General features: G+C 30.2%; 1 protein-coding gene across 1 annotated transcript; it reads left to right on the forward strand.

Moving 5' to 3' along the window:
- Positions 1-638: 638 nt before the first annotated feature.
- Positions 639-11,875, forward strand: LOC111299712 (ketol-acid reductoisomerase, chloroplastic). Its single transcript, XM_022895095.2, has 10 exons — positions 639-842; positions 925-1,017; positions 1,902-1,967; positions 9,133-9,273; positions 9,394-9,621; positions 9,720-9,837; positions 9,950-10,089; positions 10,242-10,409; positions 10,571-10,726; positions 11,185-11,875. The coding sequence occupies exons 1-10, from the start codon at positions 693-695 to the stop codon at positions 11,551-11,553; spliced, it is 1,629 nt and encodes a 542-aa protein (XP_022750830.2). The 5' UTR covers positions 639-692; the 3' UTR covers positions 11,554-11,875.
- Positions 11,876-17,603: the final 5,728 nt, after the last annotated feature.

The following is a 17,603-nucleotide window of genomic DNA, read 5'->3' on the forward strand; positions in this document are numbered from 1 at the left end:
AGAGTTTTCATTTTTAGTTGCTTTTCAGAGATTAGAAAAAAGGTAAAGAAGGATCCGATTGTAATCCTCCCTTGATTTGAAGATTCTATTTTTAAAAAATGGTCATTTAATTGCAACCGAATCGAGAGGAAGCAATTAAAAAAAAAAAAAAACTCAGTTGCGATCTCAGATAGAGTGCTCACTGTCTCAGTTGCATAAGATTAGTACCTTTTCCTCCTTTTAAACCTTCATTCTTTTGTTTTAATCAGAAAAAGATCGTATTATCACTTTTGGATAACAAATTGTTTGTTAGTTTTTCCTTTGATTCAATAAAGTAAAACTAAACTAGATAACAGGCCTATTGCTTGTTACGTTTTCTTAGATTGAATCAACTGAAACTAGATAAGACAATTATGTTATTATGTTATGTTAGAAGGCTTACATTAAATTAAATTTGTATATTGTTTTTAGGCAAGTACAGTAATATGCTATTTGGCACGAATTCATAGCTAGTTGCTTCCGAATTGGGCCTTAGTTAAGGAGCGCATTGGGCACATAGTGCAAATTAAAGCCGGCACTAGCAGGGGCCAGGGCAGCGCAGGCCCACGTCGAAGCTGACTTGTAATATAAAACGCTCCAGTTGGATTACGTTTCGTCCTCTCTTTTACTTGCTACCCTCCCCCTTCTGCTGAAGTTGAATCTCTACTTCAGTGATGGCGGCAGCTACTTCCTTCTCTTCTATCTCCACTCCCTCTCCTAATTCTTCCTCCAAAATCCACAAAGCCTTAACTCCTCAGGTTTCTCTCGATTTCGACACTTCCGTCTTCAAGAAGGAGAAAATCTCCCTTGCTGGTAACGACGAGGTGAGTTTTTTGTTTTTTCGTTTTTCATTTCTTATCATTTCGACGGCTTATTGGTTTGGTTTGTGTGTTTTAAAATATTCAGTACATTGTGAGAGGAGGAAGGGATTTGTTCAAGTTGCTGCCTGACGCTTTCAAAGGGATTAAGCAGATTGGTGTTATTGGTTGGGGCTCGCAGGTGATTTTTCTTCGAACTCACTAGAACAAAAAAAAAAAAAAAATTTTTTTTCTTGTTTCGTTTTATTTATATTTTTGTATCTCAAATCCTTATGATATTCACTCAGTTGGTTCTGTTATTTTTATTTTGTAATATATCTAATCTAATTTGCTTGCGACTAAGGACAATACATTAGAATAAGATAAATAATACTTTCCACCTTCACAAAGTAGGAAATTCTTTTGTCAATGAATTTTGCTTCTTATAATTAGTTGTATATGTTAAGTTGGCTGACTGATTATTCTAAAATGGCCCAATTATTATATTTAAGTTCTAACACGTCCCTTACGATGCAAGTCGAATCTGGATGAATGATTAATATGCTTGAATGTCAGCCAAGTGTATAAAGAAATTGCAAGCTTGAAAAGATTAAAAAAGCATTGCACAGCTCATTGGGCAACAAGACACTGGGTGAATAAATATTAAAAGAGTTGCACTTTTTAGGATTCAAACGCGGGAGCTCTTATACTATGTTAAATTGGGTACTCGATTATCCAAAAGATTAAGCTTTTAGGAAATGGCTTAACTACTATATTTAAGTTCTAAAAGTATATAAATATATGAAAGAAAAAAAACCTATTATCTTTATCCACAGAAACCTATTATTACAATTTTGCTGCTCTTGCTGGTTAGACAACATTCACAACCATTGATGATGCCATTTCATTGAATATCTTCTGCCTAATGGAGAATGTATGTTATTCTTTCTTTTTTTTTTTAATTATGTAGAGATCAGATACAGTGAAAACCTTGTTGTATCCTAGTTACACTCTATTCTTGGACTGAGTAAAGTGTGTGTTTTCAAATCCTCACATGTTTACTAACTCCTAACAATCTTCTTTTAGGGACCAGCTCAAGCTCAAAATTTGAGGGATTCTCTTGCTGAAGCAAAATCTGATATTGTTGTCAAGGTAGTCTCTCTAGTTTATTTTCATAGTTATTCTTAGCTGATTAATACACTGTTTATGTGCTGTGGGCTTGTGTTGTTGCGATCAAGTTATTTTTTTCTCTTTAATTTGTTTCTCTTTTTCGAACTCTCAGATAATCCCAGAAGAATCAGGTGGTATAATTTTCTTTGTTAATATAGTTTTCTTATTGAGTTTATTAACTCTGATAAAAATATTTTAGCTGATTTTCTTAGCAAGCCAAATGGATCGAGACAAAACACCTCAAGAAAATCTTGGAGAATTAAAAACTATAAAGAAGAAGCAATCTAAAAAGGTTCTTCTTCTTTTCTTCTTCAATTCGATCTTCTCCACGCTCTTCTGCTTTCTTTGCAAATCCTAATCCAGGATTTGGTTTTTTCAATGATGGATTATTTTTCTATCAACCCCAAAATTTCAGACCACCATATATGCCATCTCCTTTAAGAATTCAACCAGAATTCTCTTTGCTCAAGACCCAAACGAATGGACTTCTCAGAGTTACTCTTAAATAGTTTCATTAGCAGAAAAATTACTACAAGAAACTAAACTCATAAAATTTAGATATTAAATATTTTTATAATCTTGGACTTGAATCACAAGTTTATGGTTTGTTAAACTTAATTTGAAAATTCCATCTTTCTCAAAACAAAATCCATTTTCATAAAGGGATGACCAAACTAGCCGAATATCTAGCTAAACAAACTAAAGATATTCAAGAATTTAGAGAAGCAGTTCTCCAAAGCCTTCTGTCAACTAACTTGCTAAAACAGCAAGATGTCGATCTCTTCATTTTGGAAGAAAATGCATATACAGTTTAAAAAATAAACAATTTCTTGAAACTCTGTGAATATTTTGAAAATGTTGATAATCCTCAACTAATCAAGCTTAAGAGGATTCTCCTTTTTGAAAAAGTCACTCAATTCTAACCAAGGAATTATTTCAGCAAATAAATTTTTCTATTCAACAGACTATAAAAAAACTGTTAGTCGAAAAATATTCTTAATACTATTATTCTTTATATATTCATATTACTATTACAGGAGATCAAATTTCAAAAATCAAATTTTATTTCAATCATAAACCTGTTGATGTAACCAGCATTGAATTTGGTTTTGTTGGTTAAATTCTTATACAAAATTTCTCTTTTGATTTGATCAAAGATTTTTCTATCTTAAACACCATATCTACCAAACTATAAAAACAGTAATAATTTTTACTATATTCATTTTATCATAACCAGCCTTATTGGAATCTTTCAAAGAGAAAGATTTTTTCAACCTGAGAAATTCAAAAATGTCTTTTAGGACCTCTCTTAAATCCAGCACAGATGGTTTAGAAAACCCAAAAAATTTAAATAAGGTTGTTATCAAATTCTCCAATCCTGCACAATATCAATTCCAAATAAGAATAGAAATGATGGAGAAATCTCAATAACTATTTAATTTAGCCATCGGAGCAAGTTTTTCCAAAGCTACAGTCTGGACAGATGGAAGATAAATAATTGCTCATGCTTATTATGGATCATATGAAATGCCAATCCGAGATAGTGATCCAAAAGCATTGGAACTTCTTCAAAAATTATCTCAGATGAAAGATATAGATCATCCACAAGAACTATTCTTCTAATACCAAGAAGGATAGAAGATGTCGAATCAATCTAGATCTAATTCTTCTTACTCTCACCAAACCCTAGATGAAGGAGTAGAATTACAAAACTTGGATAATGTTGTGAAAGGATAAACAATCCCGACAAACTTTATTTCAAGTAGGAACTAGCCAAAGAATAAGTTGATCCAAGTTGTCAACACAAAAAAACAAAGCTGTTCAGAGCTAAAAGATCAGTCGTACTGTAGCAGTTATTGTTTTCAACAAAAAATCTTATAGCAGTCATTGTAGTAGAAAGTCATTCTAGAAGACAGAGACATGCCATCGAAAACATTATAGCAAGTCATTGTAGTAGTTACTGTAGATAAAACTCTTCTGTACACTGTAGCGGCAACTGTACATAGTTATTATTTTTAATCTGTTTATAAATAGATTGTAAAAGATTGAGGAGAATAGGCTCTTTGGTCATTATTTTTCGACTCCTTTTTTTAAACTTCTTGACCATCCTCTTCTACTAAAACTAAATATTGTAATTTTTCTTCAATTTTTTTGTCTTCTTAATCCTTTATGTATAGATCCTTTCCGCACCCTTGTAAATGGTATTAGGATTATAAACCTTATAGTCTACATGTACTGCTAGACACTGGAGCAACAATCTCAAGTTGTCAAAATAATGCTTTACCCATAAACAAATGGCAACCAATGAAGCATCCTATCATCATAGTAGGTATTGATGGTAAGGAAATTATTGTTGCTTATAAAGCAAAAAATATTCCTATTTATTTTAATAATATTAGATTCATAATACCAAAAATATTATGTTTCCCTAATATGCATGGAGATATATTATTAGGAAATAATTTTTTACGTACTTATATTCCATTCTCTATATCCAATACTTATGTTACCCTTACAATTGACAAAAAATCAGTTGAAATTCCTTTATTACAGGAACATGAGCATATTTGTGATAAAAACTTTCAACCAAAAAGATTAACAAATGTTATCAAAACAATCAATGAAAAACATTGGCTTTATAAGATTTTGTAGAAAAACTTTAGTGAACAACCATTGAAGCTTTGGCAAAAAAGTTCAAGATATTGTGAGCTCAGTCTTCACAATCCAAAAGAGATCGTAAAAGTAAAGCCCATGATCTATATCAAATGGGATATAGATGAATTCAAGATTCAGATTTCAGAACTACTAGGCAAAGGCCTGATAGAACCAAATACTAGTCCACATTCTAGCCCAGTATTCATGGTAAGAAACCATTCAGAAATTAAACGAGATAAACCCCTTATGGTTATCAATTATAAGAAATTAAATCAAAATCTTGTATTTGATGGCTATTTTATTCCTCGTAAAGTTGTATTGATAAATTTAGTGAAAAATGCTACATATTTTTTTAAATTTGATTGTAAGTCTGGTATTTGGCAAATCATGCTCAAACCCGAATCTAAATTATTAACTGCTTTTAGTGCACCAACAGGCCATTACCAATGGATTGTTATGCCTTTTGGTCTATGCAATGCATCACAAATATTTCAGTGTTAGAGGGATTGAATTCCTCCAATTATAGCATTAATAGGGTTTTTGAAATGATTATTCATTAAAACAGTAATAATAGGTATATCTTTGCAAGCAAGAAACAGTGATTTAATGGTAATCATTATCATACCAATATGTATATATTTAACTTTAGGGTATTTTTTCAGAAAATGGTTTATTTTCTGTTTTGAAAAAAGAGATATTTCCACTGATCCTTGTTTAGAATCATTGACAATCGTATCACCAGATAGTTTTTCTATATGGTGTTTGTACTAAGGTTGAAATTTTTTGAACCAGCTTGTGCTATAAATCTCATTTGGTTTGATGAGTGGTAATTCTTTAATTTTTTCTTCAAAAATATGATGAGTTTTTTTTCTCATCACATTTTTTAGTTTAACCATACCTCCTATTACTGTAGTTGTTGTACCTGTAAAAAAAGTAATTGAAACATTATCTTCGTTAGATTCTGTATTCATCATAAAAATATATTTAGATTCATCATCAGAAGAACTATAATCAGTTTTTAAAAAACTTCATAAAATATTTCATCAGATAAATCATTAACAAATAAAATTTGAAGATGACATTCTTCAAGTTTTTAAATCATTTTTTTAGCACTTTTTCCTTTGTTATGGCAGTTATTTGCATAGTGACTTTCTTGATCATAAATAAAACATTTGCAAGTTTGTTTAGAAGATTATTTTTTTTTTTAATAACAAATTTGCCTTTTTTAGGTGTTTGAGATTTACTAGATTTTTCTGATTTCCATTTTTTCCAAAGATATTTTTGTTTTTTCTTAAAATGAGTTTTTCTATGATATCATTTACAAGGGTGCGGAAATGATTTACATATAAAGGATTAAGAAGACAAGAAAATTGAAGAAAAAGTACAATATTTAGTTTTAGTATTGGAGGATAGTGAAGAAGTTTAAGAAAATGAGTTGAGAAAAAGAGTGACTAAAAAGCCTCCTTTCTCCAATCTCTTACAATCTATTTATAAACAGATTAAAAATAATAATTATGTACAGTTATCGTTACAATGTACAGTAGAATTTTTATCTACGGTAATTGCTACAGTGACTTGTTACAGTGTTTTAGGTGGCATGTTTTTGTCTCCTATAATGACTTTTTGCTATAGTGACTGCTATAGGATTTTTTGTCAAGAATAGTAACTGTTACAGTACGGTTGGTCTTTTGGCTCCGAACAATTTTGTCTTTTTGTGTCGACAGCTTGGATCAGCTTATTCTTTGGCTAGTTCCTGCTTGGAATACAGTTTGTCGGGATTATTTATCCTTCCACAGCATTATTCAAGTTTTGTAATTCTATTCTTTCTTCATCCAGGGTTTGGTAAGAGTAAGGAGAATTAGATCTAGATTGGTTATACATTTTTCATCATTCTTGGTATTAGAAGAGTAGTTCTTGTAAATGATCTATATCTTTCATCTTAGATAGTTTTTGAAGAAGTTTCAGTGCTTTTTGATCGTTATCTCGGATTGACATTTCATATGGTCCATACTAAGCATGAGCAATTGTTCGTGTTCCATCTGTCCAGACTGTAGCTTTGAGAAAACTTATTCTGATGGCTAAATTAAATAGATATTGAGATTTTTTCATTATTTCTATTCTGTTTGGAATTGGTATTGTGTAGGATTGAAAAATTTGGTAACAATCTTGTTTAAATTTTTTGGGTTTTGTAAACCATCTGTAACTAGATTTAAGAAAGGTCTTGAAAGGCATTTTTGAATTTTTTAGATTTGGTAGGGTTGGAAAAATCTTTCTCTTTGAAAGGTTCCAATAAGGTTGGTTATGGTAAAATGAATATAGTAAAAATGATTACTGTTTTTACAGTTTGGTAGATATGGTGTTTAACAAAGGTAGGGAAATCTTTGATCAAATCAAAAGAGAAATTTTGTACAAGGATTTGACCAACAAAATCAAATTCAATGCTGGTTACATCAAAAGGTTAATGATTGAGATGAAATTTGATTTTTGGAATTTGGTCTCCTATAGTAGTAGTATGAATATATAAAGAATAATAGTATTAAGAAAATTTTTCGACTAACAGTTTTTCTGTAGTTTGTTAAATAGAAAAATTTATTTACTGAAATAATTCCTTGGTTAGGAATTGAGCAGCTTTTTCAAAAAGGAGAATCCTTTTAAGCTTGGTTAGTTGAGAATTATCAACGTTTTCAAAATATTCACAGAGTTTCAAGAAATTGTTTATTTCTGAAACTGTAAATGCATTTTCTTCCAAAGCGAAGAGATCAACATTTTGCTATTTTAGCAAGTTAATTGATAAAAGCCTTTGGAGAGCGGCTTCTCTAAATTCTTGAATATCTTTAGACTTGTGGTTCAAGTCTAGGATTATAAAAATCTTTAATCTTTGGATTAGAGACTTTGGTTTCTTGTAATAGTTTTTTTGCTGATGAAACTATTTGAGAGTAACTCAGAGAATCTGATTTATTTCTTACCCCTCGCTCAATGAGAAAATGGGTCAGATTCTATAGGATCAATCTATGGGACTTAAGGAATGATGGAAGGGAATAAAATAATAAAAAAAAAGGAAAAAAAGAGGGGGAAAAAAGAATAAAAAAAAAAAAGTAAATAAAAATGAAGTAGAAGAACCTAGATTCCAAATGAACAAATTCAAACTTGAAAAGGATCTTTCTGATTCTCGAAGAATGAGGGGCAAAGGGTAGAAAAATTTATTTACTGAAATAATTCCTTGGTTAGGAATTGAGCAGCTTTTTCAAAAAGGAAAATCCTTTTAAGCTTGGTTAGTTGAGAATTATCAATGTTTTCAAAATATTCACAGAGTTTCAAAGCGAAGAGATCAACATTTTGCTATTTTAGCAAGTTAGTTGATAAAAGCCTTTGGAGAGTGGCTTCTTTAAATTCTTGAATATCTTTAGACTTGTGGTTCAAGTCCAAGATTATAAAAATATTTAATCTTTGGATTAGAGACTTTGGTTTCTTGTAATAGTTTTTTTATTGATGAAACTATTTGAGAGTAACTCAGAGGAATCTATTCGTTTGGGTCTTGGGCAAATTGAGAGAATTTTGGTTGAATTCTTAAAGGAGATGGCATATATGGTGGTATGAAATTTTGGGGTTGATAGAAAAATAATCCTTGGTTAGGATCATTGAAAAAATCAAATCCTAGGTTAGGATTTGCAAAGAAAGCAGGAGAGCATGGAAAAGATAGGGTTGAAGAAGAAGAGGAAGCAGAATTTTTTTTAGATTGCTTTTTTTTTATAGTTCTCCATTCTCCAAGATTTTCTTGGGGTGTTTTATCTCGATCCATTTGGCTTGCTAAGAAAATGAGCTAAAATGGTTTTATCAAAGTTAATAAACTAAATAAGAAAACTATATTGACAAAGAAAATTATACCACCTGATTCTTCTGGGATTATCTGAGAGTTTTTTGTTTTTTAAGAAATCTCGGACAGCTTGGTTATCTGTTCTTATAACAAAAGTATCAAGGGTCAGATAGATATGAAATTGTTGTACACCATTTTTTATGGCTAACAGTTCTTTTTCATAAATAATATAATTTAATTCGTTTGATTTAAACTTTCTTAAATTATAACCACAAATCAATTCATCCTTTTGATAAAGAATTTTTGCTTTAAGGACACATCCCCAATGTTCTTCATTGGCATCTGTGTCTAATATTAATAAATCTCCCTATTTAGGTAGATAGACTTTAGGAATATGAGTTAGCTCTGATTTGATTTGTTTAATAATATCAGAGTTTGTTGGTGTCCAAACAAAACCATTGTTTTTGCATAATTTTTTTAAAAGAAGACTTTTTTTTTTGGAAAGATTTTTAAAAAATTGTCTGCTATAATTAACAATAGCTAAAAATTGTTGAAGCTGCTTGATATTATCCAGTTCTTCTAGAAAGTCCTTGATCTTGGAGATAATATGATCCTGCAATGTTAATCCATTAGTAGATAAATTAAGACCAAGAAATTCAATTTTTGTTTAAATTACAGATTGGACTCAGGAAGGGTTCTCGTTCCTTTGCTGAAGCTCGTGGTGCTAGCTTCTCTGAAGAGAATGGCACTTTGGGTGATATATGGGAAACTATTTCTGGAAGTGATCTTGTGTTGCTGTTGATTTCTGATGCAGCACAGGTTTGTTGAATGTATTTATTGTGTTCTTTTTGCTAAACTGCTAATGAAAAGAACTAGTCATCATAAGTTTTACTATGTGTTTTTCTTGTACAAAGAATCAAATTCTATATGATTTTGCAGGCAGACAATTATGAGAAGATATTCTCCCACATGAAACCAAATAGCATCCTTGGACTTTCGCATGGCTTTCTTCTTGGACACTTGCAGTCAATGGGACTTGATTTCCCAAAGAATATTAGTGTAATTGCCGTGTGTCCCAAAGGAATGGGTCCTTCTGTAAGGAGACTTTATGTTCAAGGCAAAGAGATCAATGGTGCTGGAATCAATTCCAGTTTTGGGGTTCATCAGGTATGTTTTTGTTGTTGTGCATCTTTCTATTTTTGATATCCCTTACCTTACCTTTCTTTGTTTACTGTTAAGCCACTGAGTAATTTCTTTGTGCACAGGATGTTGATGGTAGAGCTACTGATGTTGCCTTGGGGTGGTCAGTTGCCCTTGGATCTCCTTTCACATTTGCTACTACTTTAGAGCAGGAGTACAAGAGTGACATCTTTGGGGAGCGGGGTAAGTAGTTTTTCATTCCCTTCTTCTGCAATAAACTTTTTATGCTTTTTCTTTCTTTCTTTTTCTCCCCCTTAACTCACTGTGCTTGATGAGTCTTTTATGTGGTTTCTAGGCGTTCTACTTGGTGCTGTTCATGGAATTGTGGAGTCTTTATTTAGAAGATACACAGAAAATGGAATGAGTGAGGATTTTGCTTACGAAAACACTGTTGAATGCATTACAGGAATTATATCAAAGACCATCTCAACACAGGTTGCCCATTGGGTCCATTTTCTCAAACCCATTCTATTTTCTTATCTTCATCTATTTCTTTTCTCTTTTGCTTTACGCCTGTTGATGCACTCACACCCATTTTTGTGAAAGTATTTGTATTTATTTACTTTATTCTATTTTTTCCTTTAAAGGGCATGTTGGCTGTGTACAATTCCTTGTCTGAAGAGGGAAAAAGGGAATTTGAGACCGCATATAGTGCATCTTACTACCCATGCATGGATATACTGTATGAGTGCTATGAAGATGTAGCCAGTGGAAGTGAACTCCGCAGTGTTGTCTTGGCTGGGCAACGCTTTCATGTAAGTATTTTCTGTCATCTGCTGTCAATACTTCAACTTGTAATGAATATGGGTTTCTCGTAATTTAGACTTTAATATGCTCATAATTATCCATCTATAGTTTATGGATTTCCTTGCACCTTAGACTAGTAAGATACATTGTGTTTTGGATTGTTTTACAGGAGAAAGATGGTCTCCCAGCTTTCCCAATGGGGAAAATTGATCAAACACGCATGTGGAAAGTTGGTGAGCGGGTCCGAAAGGTACGACCAGCTGGTGATTTAGGGCCAGTATATCCATTTACAGCTGGTGTCTATGTGGCCTTGATGATGGCTCAGGTATGATGCTTACCTTTGATACGGACAAAGGTTTTCCATTAAGTATTGTGGTTCTTATATTGAAATTTTTAATACCTTTCTTGGCCTTTAGGCTAAAATCAAGTCTACTGTACTTATCAGTTTAACATCTATTCAACTAATAACCTATGAACCTACAGGTCTTGCATGAGTTCTGTTTATAGGTTGATATTAAAAAAGAAATTTGAAATAAAATGTCTATTTCTGAAAAGTATTTAAGTACTCAAAACAACATCGTGATTATTTGTAATAATGCAATAATGGTAGTAATAAATGTTTTTCTTCAGTTATGCTAAAGCAACTACACTGAGCTAGATTGTCAAAAATAGAACAAACAAAATAAAACCATGCGTGCCTTTAAAATAGTGACAGGTTGAGAAAATAGTTTTGACTTGGTGCTAGTTTGATGATCCTTTTATACTGGTTTGAATAAATTGCAGATTGAGATCTTGAGGAAGAAAGGGCATTCGTACTCTGAGATCATCAATGAGACCGTGATAGAGGCAGTAGATTCTTTAAATCCATTTATGCATGCTCGGGGAGTTTCCTTTATGGTAGACAATTGCTCTACAACAGCACGATTGGGATCAAGGAAATGGGCCCCTCGGTTTGATTACATCCTTACCCAACAGGCTTTGGTGGCAGTGGATAAGGGCACTCCCATCAAGCAAGATCTGATGAGCAACTTCCTGTCTGACCTGGTGCATGGTGCCATCGAAGTCTGTGCTCAATTGAGGCCCACGGTTGACATTTCAGTGCCCCCAGATGCTGATTTTGTGCGACCAGAGTTGCGTCAATCTGGTAATTGAGCCCTATCTAGAATCTTTTGAACTTGGGAGGGCAACTATATACATAGACTGTTTGAGGCAAAACTTGCTTCCATACATGAGTGATGTAGTTTTACCTATGATGTGTTGTCCTAGTCTTTATGTTTTATGTAATTGTAGGACCAAAACCATCCGCAAATGAGGCATAATGTTGTGTTTTCTTGCTGGTTTTTAGGTATTTAGCGTGTATGATCCATCTACTTCCTCAATTCCCCTCCCTTGCAAGTTTTTTTTACTTAAAAGCATGTTACATTCTCATTTTATTTCTTTATAATAATGAATAGTAGTGCATGAATTTAGATCATGGAATGGTCATTCAATGGAAAAAAAATGTTTAATAAAACAAATAAAAGATAAATAATTATTATTACTTTTTATTAAAGGATAAAATTGTATATTTCTTTTGATTCCTTATTCTAATTATGATTTATTAACAAAACATTTTTTCACTTCACGAGAAATGATAGTATGAAATGAATATTCTACATTTGGAAGTATATTATTTATAATTATTGTGTTACAATTAGTTAATCATAAATTAAAATTATGTGTAGTTCATCAAAATTGTACATAAAGTCCACACTTATAAATAATGTTCTTTACAAAATATTTTGAATGTGATTGGATAATTGTAGGATTATAATAAAAAAATTGTAAGTGAAATGCTTTCTCAATCCAACATACATATTTTTTCATTTAAATTACATAATCATATTATTAAAAAAAGTCAATTATTTTATTGCACACTATATATATATATATATATATGAATCTATTTGAATTAAATGTTTATTATTTAATTATCACATATAATGTATAATAAGTGATTAATTTTTTTACTAATATAATTACGTGATATGGTTTGAATTGATTATACATATATACATATATATTTTTGACAAATTAATCATTTTATACAATCCTTTCTCTACTTTATTCTATCCTACAAACCAGAATTATTTAATTAATTATTTACTAGCTATTTTTTCCTCTTTTGCTCCCATGTTATAATTATTTCATTTCCTTTTTACTTCATTTTGCAAACCAAATGTGAAGTTGGCATATTTTTCATCAAAATTTAAATTTTGTAAAAAAATTGATCTATAATTTAAATATTAAAAAATATTAAAATATTAAAAATATTAATAATTTAAAAGAGAATATAAATTCATCAGACAAGTGCGTTATATGATCATACACCAAATGAATTGAAATATTGTAATGTAATAAATATATTTATTTTCAATTGAAATCACATTCTTCAGTAAGGAGCAAGCAACTCATCTATGTAAATTAGTTCTAATTAGTTGATTAAATAAAAGCGAGTTCAATTAGTAGAATCTGACAGACAAAGTTAGAGCTGAGTTTTGAGGCCTTAGTTGATGGATAGAAAAAATAGAAAAATTAAAAATTAAAAAAGGAAAAAAGTAGGAAGATGATTTTTTCCTAACATTGATGTGTTTGGTTGGAAAGATGGAAAATTTTTTTTAAAAATATTATTTTCATTCAATATTTAGTAGAGTTAAAAAATGAAAAAAATGAAAAATATATGATTTTTATTTTAAAAATCATATAATTTAAGAAAAAAATCTAAAAATGATTTTTATTTTCATTCATTATTTAGTAGAGTTAAAAAATGAAAAAAAAATGAAAATTATATGATTTTATTTTAAAAATCATATAATTTAAGAAAAAATCTAAAAATAATGAACAATCTTGTAAATATGTAATATTTGCTTCTCTTATTTACTCTCTCTTATTTTTTCTTTTTTCTTTTTTTTTTTTATTTATAAATTTGGAATGATTTGTACTTGTAAATTAGTGTGAAAAAGAGTAATCTTTAATGTTTTCTTTTCTCACTTATCTTCCCTATATAAACACATGCAAAATTCATTTTTTTTTTCCTTTTCACGCTATCAAACACATTCTAAGCGCCAAAACGTTATAAGAAAATGATATGCTTGCTCCAACATGAATTTAATTCAGGCTGATTTGATTAGAAAAATTAACAGAAAATGATCTAATGATTCGAACCTAAATTAAATATAATTTTAATTTTTAAATATATTAATTTAATAAAAATAATAAATATGACATAAATTTTGAGTATATTAATATCTAATAACTTCAACTATCTTTTAAATTTTTTTATACTTTTATAAACATTTGGATATTATATTTGTAGTATACTCTTAATTTTGAGTAAAAAAATTTTAAAAATAAAGTATTAAAAAATTTTGAAAAATACTTTTTTCTATTATTATAACTAAATTCAGCTCATACAATTATACACTATAAACAAAAGTTTTTATTTTTTTCTTATTTTTTACAATATGCATTTATAAATAAAATTTTGTTATGAAATCAAAAATCAAAATTAAAAATACACTTAAAAATGAATAAAAATGTAACTTTGAATAACTTTATTACGTATAGTAAAATTTTACTTTAATTTATCTAAACAATTATTCGAGATTCAATAACTTAATTACATATGGTCTGGAGCCAGGTTGGTCAACAAAGCCAATGAAAGCTCCATCCTGCGCACGTCCAGTTCTCCATATATCCCTGTTAGTCTTCTCTTCATCATCCCGTTTCTCCTCAACCTCCACATCTATGTAATTGATTAGCTTGAGACTAATATCTTCTTTCCAGAACATTGATAGCAAACATTAGTTCCGTTTACACTGACTCCAAAGCATGAGTTCATCCCACGGTTTCTTTTTATTCTGTCTAACTTATGAACATGTAGTTTAGTTTCTATGAGGAAACTACAACAGGATCATTTTGTCTTCAGTAAAAGTCGAAGAGCTTGAACTGCTGGTGGGTTCTTAAGCCCACGACAATTCTAGGCTAAACACTTCATTGGAATTTAACGGGGCTGAAAGCCAGTTTCATCGGTTTAGATTTTTCACCCAACCTGGTCCTCTTAGTCTGAGTTACCTTTTTCACCCATATGTCGTATAGTACATGATAATCTTCAATGGTCTCCCTATTTCCTAGGTTCGTTGTGGTGTTTACTTCTATGTTTACCCGATAATCTTGCTTGTTTTTTTCCTGTTTCTTTCGTTGTTGCACTCTGATCATACTTCTCTACTGGTAGTATATTACTTACACTCACATTTATAAATGGTAGATTCTTGTGTAAATCTTTATTTTTCTTATTTTGATTGGACAATTATAATATTGTAATAAAAAGAATAGTAAATGATTTGCTTACTTGAATTGAAGAAATATAATGTTTTCATGACATCTTGGGATTTGGTTTCAAAATTTAAGGAGGTCTTGGATCTTCAGGTCTTGATCTTCAAATTTCTTCTCCGATTTGTTTGTTGGAATTATAGTAGAGACTCTGTTCTTCTGATTTTCCATCTTGAACTTGTGGGAACTTTGGAGATTTTGATTCTTCACATCTTTACCCTCTAAGAATTATCTTCTTGATTTCAAGATCTTCATTCTCCAAGAATTATCTTGTTGATCTTTCAGATCTTCATTCTTGAAGCTGTGGGAGCTCTCTGACCTTCTTTCTCCCCAGAGAATTCTCTTCTAGCCTTCTTCCTCTCCAGAGAATTATCCTCAATGACTATTCAGAAGCTCTCTATTTCTAGTGCCAGATGATGCTGGGTGAGAGAGTTCCAAAAGAATTAAATCTCTTTGATTTTATTTCTAAATAACCCTAATTTAATAGAGATATAAGCTTATTTACTTTTCTAACCGGCTATGATTGCAGCCATTCCCCGTACGGTTTCACCCCTCATGCCTCCGTTTCCTTGTCATCCAGCATCTTAGACTCTGGATCCGTGTGCCTGCCCTAATAAACCGCATCCATAGCAGAACACTGATAGTCTTTCATATACCTCATATTTAGAATTCGAGTATAACGATAAAAGTATTGCTATTTTACAATTTTATTTTTTATTTGTTGCAGTTGATAACAATGATCAACGGAAGATCAGAGGCTAGATAATTTTGAAGAAATTATTTACACTACCTCCAAATGAGCGTATTGTAGTGTCTACAAACTCTGATAGGAAACCAATTGATGAAGAGGCTCAACTGTTGGCTTGATTTCTAAGCATGCTTGCCCGTAATGAAATGAAATTGCCTATTCATTATGAAACATGGCATAAAGTTTCAAAAGAAGTTAAAACCGATGCTTTAAACTTTATTGAGGTATTAGTATAATTAATTACATATAAAAATATAATTATTTTACATTTTGCTTACTTATTCAAACTTTTCTTATTGTATTATTACAATCAATATTTATATTTGAAATATCAACTTTATTTGCACTTAAGTCATTGGGAAAGAAATGGAAAGATTATAAGCATAATTTGAAGAATAAGTATTTCGATTGAAATACTACTATAGAGGCAATGATGGAAAATCTATCCCATAATATGATTAGGTGGCAATATGAATAATTAGTTAGATTTTGATTTTCAAGAAAAGGAGAGGTACTAATTTATAACTTTGTATAGTAGAATGAAATGATGAAAGTGTTTTATGCTTTAAGTTAGTAATATTTGTATTTCTATCATATACACAATTATTTTTTTATGACAAGAAAGAGAACAAATTGGGATTGGTAGCAAAAAGCAATAAAATATAGCCACACAAGTAGATCAAAAAGTTTTGCAAGAAAGCAAAAAAAAATAGTAAGTTTATGATTTTAAACTTATTCCAATCAATAAACTTTTTATGCCATTAAAAGGTAAATATGCAAATTAATAGTTATTGTTCTATTTTAATAGTTTTGATAGTTTCAATACATGATATTAAACTTATCGAAAGTTTTAAACTTAGTTGACACAGATGATATGTATGAAAAAATTATTATTTACGTCTATTTAGGTAAAAATATAAATTTGTTGTTATTGTTGTATTTTAACAGTTTGGATAGCTTCATTACTTGATATTAAACTTGTCCAATTGATTGAACTTGATTTCTACGGTTCATATAGGTGAAAAAGTTATCGTTTATGTCTATTTGGGACTATTTTTGCATATAAAAGGTAAATATACAAATTAAACTTTTGGATGGCTTTCAATAGTTTGAATGGCTTCAATCTTTGATATTAAACTTGTCTAAATAATTGAATTTGGTTTTCATAATCGATATGTGTGAAAACCCAAAATGCTTTTATTGTTTGCATCTGTTTAAGTCTATTGTGTTGTTAAGGAGCCAAAATATAAATACATGATATTAAAATTATTCAAAATTTTTTAACTTGATTAATAGTTGATATGAATGAATAAGTTATGATTGATATGTATCTTATTAAATAACATATGTTTTTGTATAGTAGAATGAAATGGGCGGTAAAATTGGACGTGTGAAACTTTTTTGCTTAACACACAAAAAAATGGATCCGACATGAATGTTAAAACACAAGAAATCATAGTAATTTGTAACATCTATTTTAACAGAAAGTAAATATTTACTCTTTTTAGCATATTATCAATTAATAATTAAACTTGATAGTTGTATATGACAAATTTATAGGAGAAAGCGAAAGAAAAAATGACTACTGAGATTGAAGTAGTATCTAATGGTTCTCTCAACATGCAAGAATTGAAAAATTGGATATTCATAAAAGTTGTTGAAAAAGAAAGGTATGGAAGGTCCGAGGCCTTGGATTGGGTCCAACACCATCTACCTACTATAGATATGAATGAATAAGTTATGATTGATATGTATCTTATTAAATAACATATGTTTTTGTATAGTAGAATGAAATGGGCGGTAAAATTGGACGTGTGAAACTTTTTTGCTTAACACACAAAAAAATGGATCCGACATGAATGTTAAAACACAAGAAATTATAGTAATTTGTAACATCTATTTTAACAGAAAGTAAATATTTACTCTTTTTAGCATATTATCAATTAATAATTAAACTTGATAGTTGTATATGACAAATTTATAAGAGAAAGCGAAAGAAAAAATGGCTACTGAGATTGAAGTAGTATCTAATGGTTCTCTCAACATGCAAGAATTGAAAAATTGGATATTCATAAAAGTTGCT

The sequence above is a fragment of the Durio zibethinus genome, chromosome 18 (assembly GCF_047325235.1).
Source record: "Durio zibethinus cultivar Kanyao isolate XHJ-2024 chromosome 18, ASM4732523v1, whole genome shotgun sequence".
NCBI lineage: Eukaryota > Viridiplantae > Streptophyta > Magnoliopsida > Malvales > Malvaceae > Durio > Durio zibethinus.

Coding starts and splice junctions, on each gene's coding strand:
- LOC111299712 (XM_022895095.2), top strand. CDS start 693: ATGGCGGCAGCTACTTCCTTCTCTTCTATCTCCACTCCCTCTCCTAAT. Junction 1,968..9,132: donor AATCTGATATTGTTGTCAAG/GTAGTCTCTCTA, acceptor TTTAAATTACAG/ATTGGACTCAGGAAGGGTTC. Junction 10,410..10,570: donor TGGCTGGGCAACGCTTTCAT/GTAAGTATTTTC, acceptor ATTGTTTTACAG/GAGAAAGATGGTCTCCCAGC.